At 41.0% G+C, this 17,335-nt stretch overlaps 1 protein-coding gene across 2 annotated transcripts; it reads right to left on the bottom strand.

Moving 5' to 3' along the window:
- Positions 1-511: 511 nt before the first annotated feature.
- LOC118364450 (ataxin-7-like protein 3) lies at positions 512-10,021 on the bottom strand. Of its 2 annotated transcripts, none has more exons than XM_035745994.2 (8): positions 9,862-10,021; positions 8,967-9,090; positions 8,555-8,687; positions 8,178-8,349; positions 6,498-6,598; positions 2,546-2,568; positions 2,023-2,068; positions 512-1,568 (listed from the first exon to the last, which is right to left on the bottom strand). In XM_035745994.2, exons 2-8 carry the CDS (start codon positions 9,015-9,017, stop codon positions 1,390-1,392), a joined length of 705 nt encoding a protein of 234 aa, XP_035601887.1. In that variant the 5' UTR covers positions 9,018-9,090; positions 9,862-10,021; the 3' UTR covers positions 512-1,389. The 2 variants fall into 2 exon arrangements, with proteins under 2 accessions (XP_035601887.1, XP_035601895.1); XM_035746002.2 differs by having other exon boundaries at positions 877-1,555; positions 9,862-10,020.
- Between the last annotated feature and the right edge of the window lie 7,314 nt (positions 10,022-17,335).

Here is a 17,335-nt window from a genome sequence, read left to right as displayed (position 1 = left end):
ACTACTTCAAAATGGAGATGCTATAATGGCACATATACAAAGATGAGGCCTATATCTCTACAGCTAAACCTTTGGAAAGCTCCCTTTCTGCAAGAATGGGTTTTATTTGTCACTGTTCCGACTGTAAGCAAAGATACTTTACTCAGACTGAAGGCTACCCTGTCAACCCCCATGCCAAATACAAATTCTGAGTGTATAGGCTTTAAAATCAAGACATTTTCAAAAACACATAGCAAGCTAATAGCCCTACTAGCTACATCACTTTGGGCACACACCAAAAAACAGCAACATTTTGAATTTCCACAACAGGCAATCAACAGCCTCCCCTGCTCACGGCTGAGTGCACTACAGGCTGGGAAGGCTTAGGGTATGTTCAGGTTCATTCAACAGAAAAGTTTTTACTAAATCTTGGCTTTGTTTGCAACCCCCCTCAGGGGAGATGTATGCATCAGCCCACGTCAAGCCAAACATCATTTTAATTCCTATACTCGCAGTTCAAATATCACACATCGACAGATGACAATCGTTTATTACTTGACAGATGAACAAATACAAAGCCATGATAGCAGCATTTCAACTATTTAAATATTTACACTATCACAACACTGAGGACACATATAACCCTTTACAATGTAAACAAATAATAAAGAATGTTTTGAATGCTAGAAAACAAGCCTAATTAAACTACTCATCTACAATGAAACAGATTAACCCATGTTCTATTGCAAGGAGTTTGCAGTTTATTTCAAAACCTATTTCCACAGGTATATGACAAGTGACAGGAGTCCTTTCAGCATACTCATCAGGAGAATCATGATGTTGACACTGTGAATATGGAGTAATAAAATGACAAACCATTAACTATTATTGCCTGTAAGTTGTGCGACTTCTGATTTTAACTGTCCATTTGTCCATAATTATGTTCTTGTCAAAAAAAATGATAGTTGAAAAGACTTCTTGACTGATAATATCATCAAAAAGTCAGTGCATAATCAAATGGTCCTTAGTATCCATTGCTCTGACTTCGACTGCCTCTGCCTAGCCACTGTACGACCTCACTCCTTATCTGTGCATTGACAGATTCTAACACAATATTTCGTAAAGAGGCCAGCCAAGAGCAGCTACCTATCGATAAAATAATGTATGATATAAAATAATGATTATTGGTGCAACGATTCGGTGGAGGGGAAAAACGGAAGAGACACACTGTGCAGGGGGTCTCTGGACTGCTTCAGCAGTGTTGTGTTCATTAGGGCACACAGTAACAAAACATTTTAAAACGTTTCACAATGGAAAAACAAACAAGCATTTCTTATTGGAGAAGTTCAGTCACTACCTCCATGTATCAGTCAGTTTTGTTCAGTGTGGTGCTTAATGAACACGACCCATTTAGCAATAGTCTACTACACATCTGTCACGGTCCAATGAAAAACAAAAGGAGCCAGGGTGGACTGAATGGTCTTCCTGTGTGTCTGTCACTGAGGGAAGGCCTCGTCTTTCATCAGCATGCGTGGGCTCTCCTGGTTGTCCATACGCCGTCTGGGGCCCATCATACCTGTGGAGACAGACTGACTCTATTTATCAAAGTCACCTCCATTCTCCACTCCAAGGAAATGATACTGTTGTTGTGAAAATCTGATTATGGGGATGGTCCAGGAGGTTTTTATTTTAGTTACACTCGTCAGATGATCTCTGGAACCACCTTAATATAAAATAGCAATATCTTCTTAGATTCACAGCGCAACTGCAAAACAAAACTCCACCATTATCTGTAGGATAGCTTATATTTCATATGAGCCACAGTCCACACCTTACTTAATCTCTCAGTCTCAATGACCTAGAACTAGGGTTGTCTCAGGGACAACTTACATACAGTATATCCTTTGTCATATCACTGTCATACTATTGAATTAATGCCAGAGTGTGTATTAGGCCTATCCAAAGAATGAGGCCTAAAGCAATCGCTCCATTTGTCACAATTACCATGCATTTTGTAGTTACAGACTAATGATGATAACTTACCACTCTTATGTTTAAATGATTTGGATCTCCTGGGTGAGTTTGGATTCTACAATAAAAAAGGAAAATATATATATATATATGTACATATAAAACAAAATAGTTTACACAAAACTATAAGAAATGTGTAATTTAATTGTCTTATTCAATAAAAACAATATGTTCTGTTTAACAGAAAGCTTGACAATCACAACAAATATTAAAATTGAAGAAATCGAAATTTGGTCTCGTCGCCTTTCAGGATCATGCTGCATACTGTTGGAAACTTTACGAACATATTAAGATAACTTTATTTTTATGGTTTGTTTTGGCCGTGCTTTCCTGTAGTAATTTTATTAGATTGGTTACAACTACACAAACCCCAAGTGCCAATCAACATTCTCCCTTCGATTTCTCACTTGAAATTCAGCTGTGGCACTGGATTCTATTCAGATAAAGCATCAAGAAAAGCAGAATGATCAACTAGTGGCAAAACTATGTTATTACAGAAAATATTTAATTGTTGTTTCAAAGAAAGTGCAAATACCTTATCTGATTTTCTCTTCTTCGCTGCAAAAACGAGAGCATTTTATAAGACACGTGGACATAATTTCAATGATTTACAAGATATCATAATGTACAAATACACAAGAGAACCAAGCACATTGATAACACTTCAAAGCATATTTGTTTTACTACTAGATATCAAGTGAAGATCAAACATATACAACTACATTTTGGATGCATGTGCACAGTTGAAGTAAACTCTGTTTCAGTTCAAATTAATGTGGAGATTGACTACTGGTATTCACCATTATAGGATTCTCGTCAGAAGTGGCAGGGATTGCAAACTACTACGGACTACAAAAGGGAAGCACAGCCGTGAGCTGCCCAGTGATACGAGCCTACCAGACGAGCTAAATTATTTATATACGTGCGCATCTGGGCAAGCAACACTGAACCACGCAGGAGAGCACCAGCTGTTCCGGACGACTGTGATCACGCTTTCCATAGCCGATGTGAGTAAGACCATAAACAGGTCAACATTCACAAGGCTGCAGGGCCAGACGGATTGCCAGGGCGTGTACTCCGAGCATGCACTGACCAACTGGCAAGTCTCTTCACTGACATTTTCAACCTGTCCCTGACCGAGTCTGTAATACCAACATGTTTCAAGCAGACCACCTGGATCCTGCAACTGGATCCTGGACTTCCTGACAGGCCGTCCCCAGGTGGGGACGGCCTATGCCACGCTGATCCTCAACACGGGTGCCCCACAGGGGTACATGCTCAGTCCCCTCCTTTACTCCCTGTTCACCCATGACTGCATGGCCAAGCACGACTCCAACACCATCATTAACTTCACCGACAACGATGAGACAGCCTATAGGGAGGATATCAGAGACCTGGCCGTGTGGTTCCAGCATAACAACTAGAGGTCGACCGATTAATCGGCATGGCCGATTAATTAGGGCCGATTTCAAGTTTTCAGAAGAATCGGCCTTTTTGGATGACGATTACATTGCAATCCACGAGGAGACTGTGGCAGGCTGACCACCTGTTACACGAGTGCAGCGTCAAAAGGACCTGTGGTTGCAAGGAGCCAAGATAAGTTGCTAGCTAGCATTAAACTTATCTTATAAAAAACAATCAATCTTAACATAATCACTAGTGAACTACACATGATTGTTGATTTTACAAAGTTAACTAGCTTGTCATGCGTTGCATATAATGAATGCGGTGACTGTTAATTTATCATCGAATCACAGCCTACTTCAATTTGGCCAAACGGGTGATGATTTAACAAAAGCGCAATCGTTGCACAAAAGTACCCAGCCATAAACATCAATGCCTTTCATGAAATCAATTAAAACCTGCATATTTAGTTAAAAGAAATTTATGTTAGCAGGCAATATTAACTAGAGAAATTGTCACTTCTCTTGCATTCTGTGAAAAGGAGAGCCGAGCATGTCCCCATTCTTATTGACGGGGCTGTAGAGGAACAGGTTGGGAGCTTCAAGTTCCTTGGTGTCAACATCACTAACCAACTATCATGGTCCAAACAAACTGAGGGCAGAGGGCACAACAAAACCTATTCCCACTCAGGAGACTGAAAAGATTTGGCATGGGTCCTCAGATCCTCAAAAAGTTATACAGCTGCACCATCAAGAGCATCCTGACTGGTTGCATCACTGCCTGGTATGGCAACTGGCACTAGAGGGTAGTGCGTACGGCCCAGTAAATCACTGGGGCAAAGCTTCCTGCCATCCAGGACCTCTATGCCAGGTGGTGTCAGAAGGCCCTAAAAATTTCCAAAGACTCCAGCTACCCTAGTCATAGACTATTCTCTCTGCTACCGCACGGCAAGCGGTACCGTAGAGCCAAGTCCAGGTCCAAAAGGCTTCTTAACAGCTTCTACCCCCAAGCGTCCTGAACAGCTAATCAAATGGCTACCTGTGTCCCCACACATCGACTCTGTACCGGTAGCCAGGGTTGGGGAGTAACAGATTACAAAAAAACTAACTAATCTGTTACTATACCAGAAAAAATATTGTAATCAGATTACAGCTACTTTTGAAAAACTAGATGATTACGTCGAGGATTACTTTTAAATTCAGAAAGCATGTTTGCAAAAAGAAATCCTTGACACTTCTGTTTTCTCAATGACATTCAAATCAGTATTGAAAAAAGGTGCAAGTTTAAATTTGTTCCACGTGAGCGAGTCTGACCACAAGTCAGAGACCACTATGATGACACACCAAATGTGTTTGATGGATCTCGGGACAAGAGCAGGAATAGGCTTTTGTAGGCTACAGTCCAAACGATGTCTTCCAATGGTGCGACTGCTGTCGGCATCGAAAGATTATCCAACTTGAATAAACACTTGGAGGTAAGGATGACAGCAGTGGTGTCGTCTATGGTGATACGAATATCACTTATTATTGACATCTACATAGCGCATTGATGTGAATCACACAGCCAGTGACAATTGCTCTTGCAACAGCTGCATAGTGCGCATCCCAGCCTATGGAGTAAAAGTGGAGCTTTTATTGCTAAAATGTTTTATTCTCCATAGGTCTAATGGACACATGCACACTTTTGATAGACTTAAAGTGGCAATCTGCCACATCAATTTTTAGATGTATAAATTATATATATCCATTGTTTCTTGAAGAATATAACTTACATAAATGCCTCGAGCTTAGTTCAACACTCCAGGAGAACCCAAAATATAAGCTTGTTTTTCTCCAATGTTTGTAAACATTGTGAATGTAAACAAACACCGTACAGCCTCACAACATGGTTACAACAATAATTTTGATAACATGGATGGTCAGTCCATACATCCATAGCTCTGTCTATTAATCTGGGTGTGGTTACATTTCTCCAGGCCCATCCCTCAGCTTTTTACCAAAACCGAGGTGGGGAAGCCTTTTTGTAATTTACGGTTTAAACAGTTACAGATGATCAAGATATCAAAGTGTCACCAACAAAAAGGTAAACAATCGGCCTATAGAAAATGCAGCATATGGCATTCCTTTTTCACATGTAAATAGCACTTTTCAGCAGCACTCAAAGCATGCCATTCCATGAGCGCAGCATTTATTTTTCAACTCGAATCAATAAGCCCAATCAATCCTCCATGACAACAAAATCAGAAACAAAGTAGGGCTGGCTAATAAGTCCTTAGTTTTGAGGTTATGCTCAGGTAAAACAATTTGGCTAATCTATACTTCCAAATCCTATTCTTGAAGATCAAAGGGTAAAATATTTATTGGAATGACTGGAATTCTGATAGACTTTGGTTTTTAATGTAAAGATATCATTGAATCGTATTATTATATGTAGTAGAAAGCGATGGGTTAGAAGAAGCCTACATAACCAACAAACAAAGTAACATTTTACATCCATATATGGCCAGCTATGTAAACTTCAACATTGATTTATCCTACAATAGTTGTTGTTCAATTGCTAACATGCATTTTTGTCTTCTAATGCCTCTTAAGGGGAAAGTAATCTAATAGTAAAGGAATGTAATCAGATTACGTTACTGAGTTTGGGTAATCCAAAAGTTATGTTACTGATTACAATTTTGAACAGGTTACTAGTAACTAACGGATTACATTTAGAAAGTAACCTACCCAGCCGGTACCCCCTGTATATAGCCTCGTTACTGTTATTTTATTGTTTCTCTTTACTTATAATTAATATTTTTTTTATTATAATTTGAATGTATTTTTTGTTTACTTCAGTTTATTTAGTAAATACTTTCTTAACACTTATTTTTTCTTAAAATTGCATAGTTGGTTAAGGGCTTGTAAGTAAGCATTTGATTGTATTCAGCACGTGACAAATAAAAATGGGATTTGATTTAACCTCTGTTCTTATTGGATAAGGTCATGTGGTACATTTCTGTTTCACAACGTTTGCGCTCATTTTCTGCCTACTAAACAGGACCCAGATCACCATGAAAAGGAGGGTGAAAGCCAGTCCTTTACCTTTCTTTTCCGCCCCGTAGGACCAGTCGTTATCATTGACGTCATCATTATCCTCCTGGTCGCTCTCTGATTTATTGTTAGTGTTGTTGCCGGTGACTATTCTGTGTGGGGAAGAAAGGACAGTCAGTGACATCATCCATTGATTTATGGCCAGACCTGGGTTCAAAATACTATTTGAAATCATTTCCAATATTTAATCTGCGCTTAATTGAGCTTGTGTGGTTTAATGGACCAATAGAACAGTCTCAAAACGGCAAACCCCGCCCATCTGTTACTCCGGGCAGGCTAAAGCAAAGTACTTGAAAGAATCCTTCCTTCAGGATTGCTAGAGAAAGTAAGGCTACAGTTGAATGAAAAGTGTGCAAACTACATTTGATTCGAAAAATAATACTACCCTGTTGTGGTATGAGAAAATGTTTTATTGTCACATACACCAGATAGATGCAGTGAAATGTGTTATTTTACAGGGTCGGGCATAATAGTACAGCGCCCCTGAAGCAAATGAGGGTTAAGTGCCTTATTCAACGGCACATCAACAGATGTTTCGCCTTGTCGGCTTGGGTATTCGAGGGCAGCAACTCCAGTCTTAACGGCATTACATTGCTGTCTGCACTGCAATGTCAACTGGTATTAGGGTAGCTGTGTTTAAATGTTAGCTGAACCAATACAAAAATACTTGTCTGGTTGAGGCATCGACATTAGTCAGAAACATTTATTCTAGTGCCAAAATGTAATACAAAACGCAAATAGGATAATTTTGGTCATTAAGTCAATATCTTCCAAAACTATGACATAAATTCCTAAATCCTTGGATATTTGTGATTTTCTTTTTTGATTTCAATCATGCCCAGTCTTGCCCACTAAAAGGGGATGGTAAATGCTGCACGGAGAAGCAGCTGAGCTGAGTGCAGCAGAATCAACCTACAGCCTGCCCATTTCTTTACAGACAACAGAAATACCCATTAGCACACAGCGCCTCAGTCTTGTTTACATGAAACAATACATAGTTGCCAATGTTATGTTGAAAGAACGAGACCTGGTTTTTATAAAGGGCTTGTTTTCCCTCCCCCCAACTCAAACATCCTCACATTCGTGAGATAACATTAGCATCATAAACACAAGTATCATAGGTATTCTAGAAAGGAGGAAATGCTCAGGGATTAGGATTCTTGACCAATCACGTTCACGTTGTCATGCTGCGTCAAGTGGTTGCTAAGCCATTCATCTCGTAAAGTATGGTTGCTGTTTAGGATCAGTAAAGAGGAACACACAACGCCAGCTATTAGCGAACATAACACTCCCCAATCAAACCCTCGTTGCTTCAGTCATGGCTTCTAGCATTTCATAACAAGGATTTGAAAAGGGAAGCGAATTTAGTGAGTTTAGCCACCCCTTTAAAGATATCAGTAACCGCATCAATATGACATACAGTTGAAGTTGGAAGTTTACATTACACCTTAGCCAAATACATTTAAACTCAGTTTTTCACAATTCCTGACTTTTAATCCTCGTAAAATTCCCTGTCTTAGGTCAGTTAGGATCAGCACTTTATTTTAAGAATGTGAAATGTCAGAACAATAGTTGAGAGAATGATTTATTTCAGCTTTTACTTCTTTCATCACATTCCAAGTGGGTCAGCAGTTTACATACACTCAATTAGTATTTGGTAGTGGGGCTAACCTGCGGTTGGCTATGCGGCTGCTGTTGCGCCCCATGCCCAGGCATTTCTCCAAGTGCGGGGCAAAGCGTGACGCAGCGATGCTCCGGCTGCAGTTGGGACAGACACACTCCTTGTTCTTCCACTGGTTGTACACCTGCCCGAACACATCCACTCCTGGCTGGTCCACAATTTCTACTCATGCAAAAAAATAAAGAGAAAGAAAAATTGTAGTTCACTTTACATAGTAAAGGTATATATTATATATTGCAATCATTGTATGGTGGTGTAGTTAGCAAATTAAAACTTGTGGAATGATATCGTCTGTACACGTCTTTATCTTAACCATTGTTAAACAATCATTTTAAAACAAAGGTGAGTAGAAAGTAGAAATACATACCGAAGTCCCTCATGGTTTCTTGGTCCGTGTCTTCCAGGAAAAAGTAGCCCTGCTTGACGGCCCGGTGGACCTCAAAGCACAGGCCCAGACAAGCATCCTCCACCAGGTCAGAAAGGATGTCCTGAGCTACGCCCTGCCAACCACCCCAGCATTATTATATAGAACCAGGATATAGCCTTTCTATGGAATGATACTGTTAGAAGAGTTGGCTACAGAACTGATTCACACTAGGGCCAAACAGTCAAGCTGAATTGCGCCGGACAGGTTACGAATCAGCCATAGCTGCAGTCCAAAATGACACAGTCCAAATGTTTAAGCCTTTGTTTAAGACTAAAATGAAAAGTGTGGGTGAGAAACGATACCCTTATGTATAGTCCACACAGGACTAAACCAAACCTACTACTATATTTACCTCCAGCTTGCTGTTGTCCAGGCTGGACATCGAAATCTCATCCATTTTCATTTGCCAGAATTAGAAGATGAGCCCACACTTCTGTGTTCATGCTGTAAAGCAGCATGCATTGGCCAAGACGGGGCTAGACCAGACAGGAGAGAAGACACATATCATAACACATCATTTCATCTTCATACATGACATTTACAATGTCAAATATATTTCAATGAGTCATGGTAAGGAGTGTGGGGAGCAGGAGCAACAACAAGCAAAGAAACATTGTAACAAAGGGTGACAACTAAATGCACAATGAATTATATTTAAAAAGTGGAATCTAGGCTATTCACGTTTATAACCTGTCATTTATGACAAAAAATCATTTGGATTATTCGTTGTTTGTCGTACAAATCAGATAACGACATGTTTACGTGTCCTGCTTCGCATCATATATCGTTCACAGAACAGCATTGAATAAATGTTTTCCTTATATTATTTTTTAAAAATCACACAGAAGTCCGCGGCCCCCAATATGGGGCATAACATTGTCCAGTATGCACAATTGAAAATAACGCAGATAGACACCATTGTATTCGTGCCGATTTCAGATTAGCAGAAAGAGACGGGGGATATTTTGTGATCATTTACAGAAAATAACAAAAAATACCCGAAATAAATGTATCATCAACTTAACATATGGTGCAATCGGAAGCAATTGTAAGACATTGAATGTTACTTCAAGAAACATATTACTGCGAAGCACGCTTTGGTTTGCTTAGTGCACTGCTGCTGTTCGTTTTAAAAACTCGATACATTGTGTCACAAGAAAAATATCACTTCACGGTGTAGCTCCCTTTAGCCTTGCCGATCACAACAATTAGATACATGCCAGTCCATAAATGTTTCTTTTATTTACCTATATCGGAAGGCATCCATCTTTACATCAGACGACTCAGGCAGTAGCAATCGATCGCTACACAAGAGAACGCAAAACACGAGCAGCATTACTGTCTTCAGTGAACCCAGCCGGCTATTGTCAGTGGATTTAAGCATGTCCACGTACAGTCCAAGTGACCCATATGCTCCCACTCCAGTCTTTAACACTCTCTCTTTCTCTCTGGGATTTACATATAACATGATTTGTGATTTGATGGTAAATGTCTGCTTTAAGAAATTGGCAGAATTGGCTTTAGTTGTTGAAATATCAAATAGAGGCAAGTTAATAAATGCTTATTGCAACACAGCATTCCTCATTAGAGGTCCCCTCACATACAATTAAAAGACATCATGAAGGAAATAACACTTCCCTTCTCTACCGAGTATCTCAATATTGGTATCATCCCGGCCCTTGTTTTAGCATGCAGGTGTTGAGAATTATAATATAGATGCATATCGATATTATATTTTAGATAAATGTACATGATTGACACATTGTATGTTGATTTCAAATTATAAATGTCTGGTCAGTTTGATGAAAATGGTGGAAATGACAGTAGTGATGGGCAACAGCTTTGGAGGTTTCTCCTGCTTTGAATGGGGTTAGGTTTTTGTACAGGCTGCTCATGCAATTGTGGCACTAGGTGTATGCCAGTGACCCAGTTATGACAAGTGCAGCTATAGACTTCCTCATCTTCAGCCTCGAATCCAATAATATAGTATAGCCAGATCCAGAATATGTGAACCTGCTTGACAACCCAATTGCTCTTGTGTTGCCATAAAACAAAAACACTTGGGCTACCTCCAGCCTTCTGTTGGCACCATGTAATTGTCTAGGTCCTGGTATCACTAATAACATTTGAGATTGTCATTCTTATCCAGAGCAATTAGGGTTAAATGCCTTGCTCAAGGTCACATCCACAGATGTTTCACCTAGGCTTGGGGGGTTTTGAAACAAAGATATTGAACAAGATAGACTTTATGACCAAAATGTTTCACCTTACTGTAGTTAGTCAGTGTTAGCCAGAGGACATCACTGCACAAAAGTCTACCATTTCTAATTGTAAAGGGAAAGGAGGAACATAATAAATACTGTAAATAAATATGTGTGTGTGTGTGTGTGAAAATGCATACAAAATGCCATTTTATAAGCCATGGCCCATCGAAAAGTCAACGGCAATGTAAAAGCTGAAAAAAATTGACTTAAAAATGGACCTGTTCTGAAGAAATCTTGTGTTCATTAATTTATGAAATATGCTGTTTCATAAAATATATTTTCAAAGTTTCAAAGATGGATTTTAAGATGCTGTTCATGATCATGCCTCGAGACTGACTGAAAAATAAAAAGTAAATGACTACATAAGAAAAACGTACCATTACCTTGTTCATAACAAATTCAAATAGAATGTATGGAATGTAATGTCTCAAAGTCAGGAAATTCAGATAATGACCGATATTAACCTGTGTTATTTGAGACATTCATAACCAGCCACAAAAGCCGTGTAACACAATGGTTGATACAGTATTGGAGTTAACATTGCAAAGTATAACATGCCCATATTAAGCCAGCTACAACATTGGAAATATACTTGTTTTGTCCTAATATAGTGAGCTTTGAGGGATTTGTAACTACATTTTATCACAATAAAAAGGGATGGTAAACATATGCTACTAGTAGAGCACCAATCCATTGTCATTAAAATTGCAATGTATAATATGCCCATTATATGCCAGCTACAAAATTGGAAAACAACTAGTTTACTGTATATTACAGTGATTTTTTTGGGGGGGTTATAATTTAATTTGAACACAGTAAAAATGGATGGTTAACATTTTTTCACGTGCCACCAGTATTTCATTCATCATTTGAAAGTATAAAATGCCCATATTTTGCCAGCTACAAGATTGGAAGAACTAGTTTACTGCATATTACAGTAAACTATTTAATTTTAACACAGCAGAAATGGATGGTAATGTTTTTTTTTTCTTCACATCTGCCAATAGTAGATCACTAATACATTCTTAATACAATTGCAAAGCATAACATGTCTGTATTTGCCAGCTACACCATTTGAATAATACTTGTTCTGTCCTATTACAATTTACATTTTGTCATGTGTACCACTAGTAGATCACTAATCTATTGTCATTAACATTGCAAAGCACAACAGCCCATATTATGCCAGCTAGAAGAGTTGAAAAACACTAGTTTACTGTATATTACAGTGACCATTGATGGATTAGAATTTAATTGTAACACAGTAGAAATGGATACTAAACATTTTGAGTTTGGATCCCGTGACGGAGGTTGGCATCAGTTGCTCGGACCGCTCCTATTTGTCCAGTGATCCTGCCAACCAAGGGTGGGGTCTGAGGAGCTGTTTGGCATAGCTGCCTATCAAGCTAGCAGGGATTTCTTGAGGGCTTGAACGCAGCCGGCAACGCGGTTAGACATTGTGGCTGGGACCACGGATTGTCCCGGGCTTGTGGCTGTCTAGATACTCGTTTTCAATTTTCCCTGCGACCTGCCCTGTCTGGAACTGCTAGGAGTAACAGCGCAAGCTACGCTGAAGGATCTTTTAAACAAACAACAATATTTCTACAAGCAGTTGTTTTAAAACAACAAGAAAATAGATTCAAGTGTTTTGTCCAAATACTGGTGGAGTCAACTAATAAAAGAATGGACGACGTGACCAGAGGTCCAGGACCTAAAGAACAGTTTGTAGGGTCAGTTCTCCCAGGGTCAGTTCGATGAGTTTAAACTGGAGACAAGCAAGATGCAGCAATCTGTAAGTCATTGAGAGAGGACATAAGTTCTGCATGTGAATCCATGATAACAACGAGAGGTAAATCAGATCGAGGGACAATCAAGGCGGAACAACATGGTTGTAGGCAGAATCTCCACATGAGACCGGAACAGAGTCTGAGGACAAAGTAAGGGGAATTATCTTGGAGAAACTGAAGATGGGCCACAGGAAGATTGAGGTGGAGTTCGCCCACAGGACTGGAAAACCCACCACTGGCCCAGGCCGATAGTGGTCAAGTTCCTGAGGTTCAAGGTCGCTGTTCTGGAAAGAGCCAAGAACTTGAGAGGAACGTACAGTATATCTTCCCCAACAAGGACCATCCTGAAGCTGTGTGACAGAATAGGAAAGAACATATTCCAGCCATGAAAGATGCCAGAGTGCGTGGGGACATTGCTTACATCCGCAATGACATGCTCATTGTCTACCCTCCCTCCCAAAAGCTGGGAATTGTTGAGACAGCCAAGCCTATGGGTTGTAGCTTCAACTCTGCAACACCCACATACCAACTGATTAATGTATAGATTTTTTCTCTTGTTTTGTTTGCTCTTTTCCATATTATGTCTGTTATATAAGCTACCCAGGAAAGGGCTGAAAATGTCCCATATTAATATATCAAATCAAGTTTTATTGGTCACATACGTGGTTAGCAGATGTTAGCGAAATGCTTATGCTTCTAGATCCGACAGTGCAGCAGTATCTAACAGGTTATATCAAACAATTCCACAACAAACCTAATATCTAAACAAATTCTACAACAAAACCCAATACACACAATCTAGTAAAAGGAATGGGATGAGGATATATAAGTCTAACATATATGGATGAGCAGTGACAGAGAGGCTAAGATGCAATAGATAGTAAAGGATACAGTATATACATATGAGCTAAGTAATGTGAGATATGTAAACATTCTAAAAGTGGCACTATTAAAGTGACCAGTCTTCCATTTATTAAAGTGGCTAATGATATCAAGTATTTTGGTAGTCAGCCTGTGTGCTAGTGGCGGCTCTTTAACTATCGTATGGCCTTGAGATTAAAGGCAAAAATTGATCATCAAGGACAATAACCACCCGAACCACTCTCTGTCCCAGCTTTTATGCACCTGTACTGACCTCGCCATCTGGGTGGAAGTGGGGTGAACAGATAGTGGTTCGGGTGGTTATTGTCCTTGATGATCAATTTTTGCCTTTCTGTGACGTCGGGTGTTGTAGGTGTCCTGGAGGGCAGGTAGTTTGCCCCCGGTGATGCGTTGTGCAGACCATACCACCCTCTGGGGAGCCCTGCTGTTGTGGGCGGTGCAGTTGCCGTACCAGGCGGTGATACAGCCCGGCAGAATGCTCTCCATTGTGCATCTGTAAAAGTTAGTGAGGGTTTTTGGTGACAAGCCACATTTTTTCAGCCTCCTGAGGTTGAAGAGGTGCTGATGTGCCTTCATCACCACACTGTGTGTGTGGACCATTTCAGTTTGTCTGTGATATGTACACCGACAAACCTTCTCCACTGCTGTCCCTTCGCTGTTTCCTGAAGTCCACAATCATTTCCTTAGTTTTTTTTAAATGTTGAGTGAGTGGTTGTTTTCCTGACACCACACTCTGAGGGCCCTCACCTCCTCCCTGTAGGCTGTCTCGTTGTTGTTGGTAATCTAGCCTACCACTGTTGTGTCGTCTGCAAACCTGATGAATGAGTTGGAGGCGTGCATGGACACGCAGTCGTTGGTGAACAGAGAGTACAGGAGAGGGCTGAGAAAGCAAACCTGTGGGGCCCCAGTGTTGAGGATCAGTGGAGTGGAGATGTTGTTTCCTACCTTCACCACCTGGGGAGGGCCCATCACAAAGTCCAGGACCCAGTTGCACAGGGTGGGGTTGAGACTCAGGGTCTCGAGCTTAATGATGAGTTTGGAGGGTACTATGGTGTTGGAGGGTACTACAGCTCTAGGAAGAGTCTAGGTGGTTCCAAACTTCTTCCATTTAAGAATGAAGGCCACTGCGTTCTTGGGGACCTTCAATGCTGCAGAAATGTTTAGTTACCCTTCCCCAGATCTGTGCCCAGAAACAATCCTGTCTCAGAGCGCTACAGAGAATTCCTTCGACCTCATGGCTTGGTTTTTGCTCTCATATGCACTGTTAACTGTGGGACCTTATATAGAATTTACCACAGGTAGACTCCAATCAAGTTGTAGAAACATCTCAAGGTCCCACAGTTAACAGCCCTTACCAATAACCCAGCTCTGTGTAATAGTGACTACACAAAAAGATACTTCAAAGATAATCTAAAATAATAAATTAAATGGCTCACCTGGCGCAGGTAAAACCTTTGAATTTGTGAACGGATGTCAGACTACATCAAATAATATCGACTGGCAAATTAATGTCTTACCTCTTGTCCACTTCAAGTTCATAGAGGATACTGAAAACTCCAAAGACCAGACCATAAGCAAGGCTGCACCTCCCCTACAAACTGGACATCATCTAAGGCTGTGCAGCAAGCAACATCTGTGCAGCATCAGCCCTGAGACACCAAGACATTGTGGGGAATATCCAGCATGGAAGAGGAGGCTTTGGCCTGGCAGCAAGCAAACCAACATTCCATAAGGCAACAACATCTGAATAGCAGGAAGCTGGTGGTCCGAGGAGGTGCGCAGACAGGAGGAGACTGCAAGAAGAGCAAAGGCTGTCTCTCTTGCTAAACATTGGCAATGGACGTGATGGGAAGGCCTGGAGAGGAGAAAGATCAACTGGAGTGAGCTTTGGCAAATGGAGGCAAGCAACATCAGCTTCATAAGAAGAGCTGTTTATGATGTGCTTGTCACGCCCTGGTCTTAGTATTTTGTGTTTTCTTTATTATTTTGGTCAGGCCAGGGTGTGACATGGGTTAATTATGTGGTGTGTTTTGTCTTGTTTTTTTTTTGTAGGTATTGGGATTGTGGTATAGTGGGGTTGTCTAAAAAAGTCTATGGTTGCCTGAAGTGGTTCTCAATCAGAGGCAGGTGTTTATCGTCGTCTCTGATTGGGAACCATATTTAGGCAGCCATATTCTTCAGTGTTTCGTGGGTGATTGTTCCTGTCTCAGTGTTTGTTTGTACCAGATAAGGCTGTTTAGGTGTTCACGTTTATTTGTATTGTTCATGTTTATCTTTTATTAAACATGTATCGAAATAACAACGCTGCATTTTGGTCCGCCTCTCCTTCGACGGAAGAAAACCGTAACAGTGCTTCCATCACCAAAAAAACCTACATCAATGGTATGGCGAGGACCCGACCTGCCCCCTCTGCCCAGCTCCAGCGACTCTCAGGCATATAATGACAGGTTGCAAGACCAGACTCTCACAAGGCCGCTACACCTGGAGGTACAATCGGGTCCTCAAGAGCCTGGCTGCAGCATATGATGGTGGTCCTTCTGTGGCTCAGTTGGTAGAGCATGGCGCTTGTAACGCCAGGGTAGTGGGTTCGATTCCCGGGACCACCCATACGTAGAATGTATGCACACATGACTGTAAGTCGCTTTGGATAAAAGCGTCAGCTAAATGGCATATATTATTATTATTATGAGACCAAGAGGAGTGCAACCAATTCATTACCTCCAAAAACAAGCAATCCCGTCAAAACAACAACATTAATCCGGGAGGGACAGAGAAGGCCCAAGCATCCTCCTACGGAGCCAGAAACTGGACACCTAGCCATGGCTCGGGACTGGAAGATGCTTGTCGATATTGGCCAGCAACTCATTTTTCCACCTGAGATTGCTTCTACCAACCTTAGGCCAGACATGATACTCTGGTCCCCTTCACAAAAGGCTGCGTACATCATAGAGCTCACAGTCCCGTGGGAAAACTCTGTTGAGGCCTACGAGCGTAAGAAACTGCGTTACACAGAGTTGGCAGCAGACAACTCAGCGTGGCTGGAATGCAAAAGTCTGACCAGTTGAAGTGGGATGCAGAGGATTCGTGGCTTCTTCCACCATCAGGTTGCTGAAAGAACTTGGAATCCATGGACAGGCTCTGCGGCAGACCGTCAGAGCAGTTTCTCAAGCAGCTGAAAGAGGCAGCCAGTGGATCTGGATCAAACGGAAGGACCATTGCTGGGCTATAACTTCATGACCCACCATCCCCACTTGAGAACCCAATTCAGATCCCAGAACTTGAGGGCATATGAGGTATGCGGTCAGCTGTAGGGCTGGCTCAGGGAAGAGGACGCCCCTGCCTCGCATAGTCCCGTGGGAAATCTTAATTGAGCATGGGACACAAGCTAAGGCTTGATCACCCTTTAGCTGGCCACCTTTGATGAGGGTGTTTAGTGATTACAGGCCGAAACACCCACTGATTCGAAGGCACACTACCGAGGATGTGTCCCAAAATTGACATCTTAACCCAGTCTAATAAATAAACCTCCCATGCCACTCTGTCAACATCACGGCAAATCTCATGTGAGTGCATACCATCTATGGCACAATGGACCGTTTTTAACATCTCGTCCCGTGTTTTATGAATCTGATAGAACAGCAATATGATTCTCAAACTTGACACGAAACGTCATAATCTGCAGCACTAAATTACACCATGAGTACGAGAGTTCTGTTTTGATGGAAACTGATGAATAAATCAATGAATAAATGGTAATTTCATATTTAACTATCAATAACAGTGAACAT

This window comes from Oncorhynchus keta, chromosome 3 (genome assembly GCF_023373465.1).
Source record: "Oncorhynchus keta strain PuntledgeMale-10-30-2019 chromosome 3, Oket_V2, whole genome shotgun sequence".
Classification (NCBI taxonomy): domain Eukaryota; kingdom Metazoa; phylum Chordata; class Actinopteri; order Salmoniformes; family Salmonidae; genus Oncorhynchus; species Oncorhynchus keta.
The sequence above is the reverse complement of the archived record's forward strand: the minus strand, read 5'-3'. Positions and strand labels throughout refer to the sequence as shown.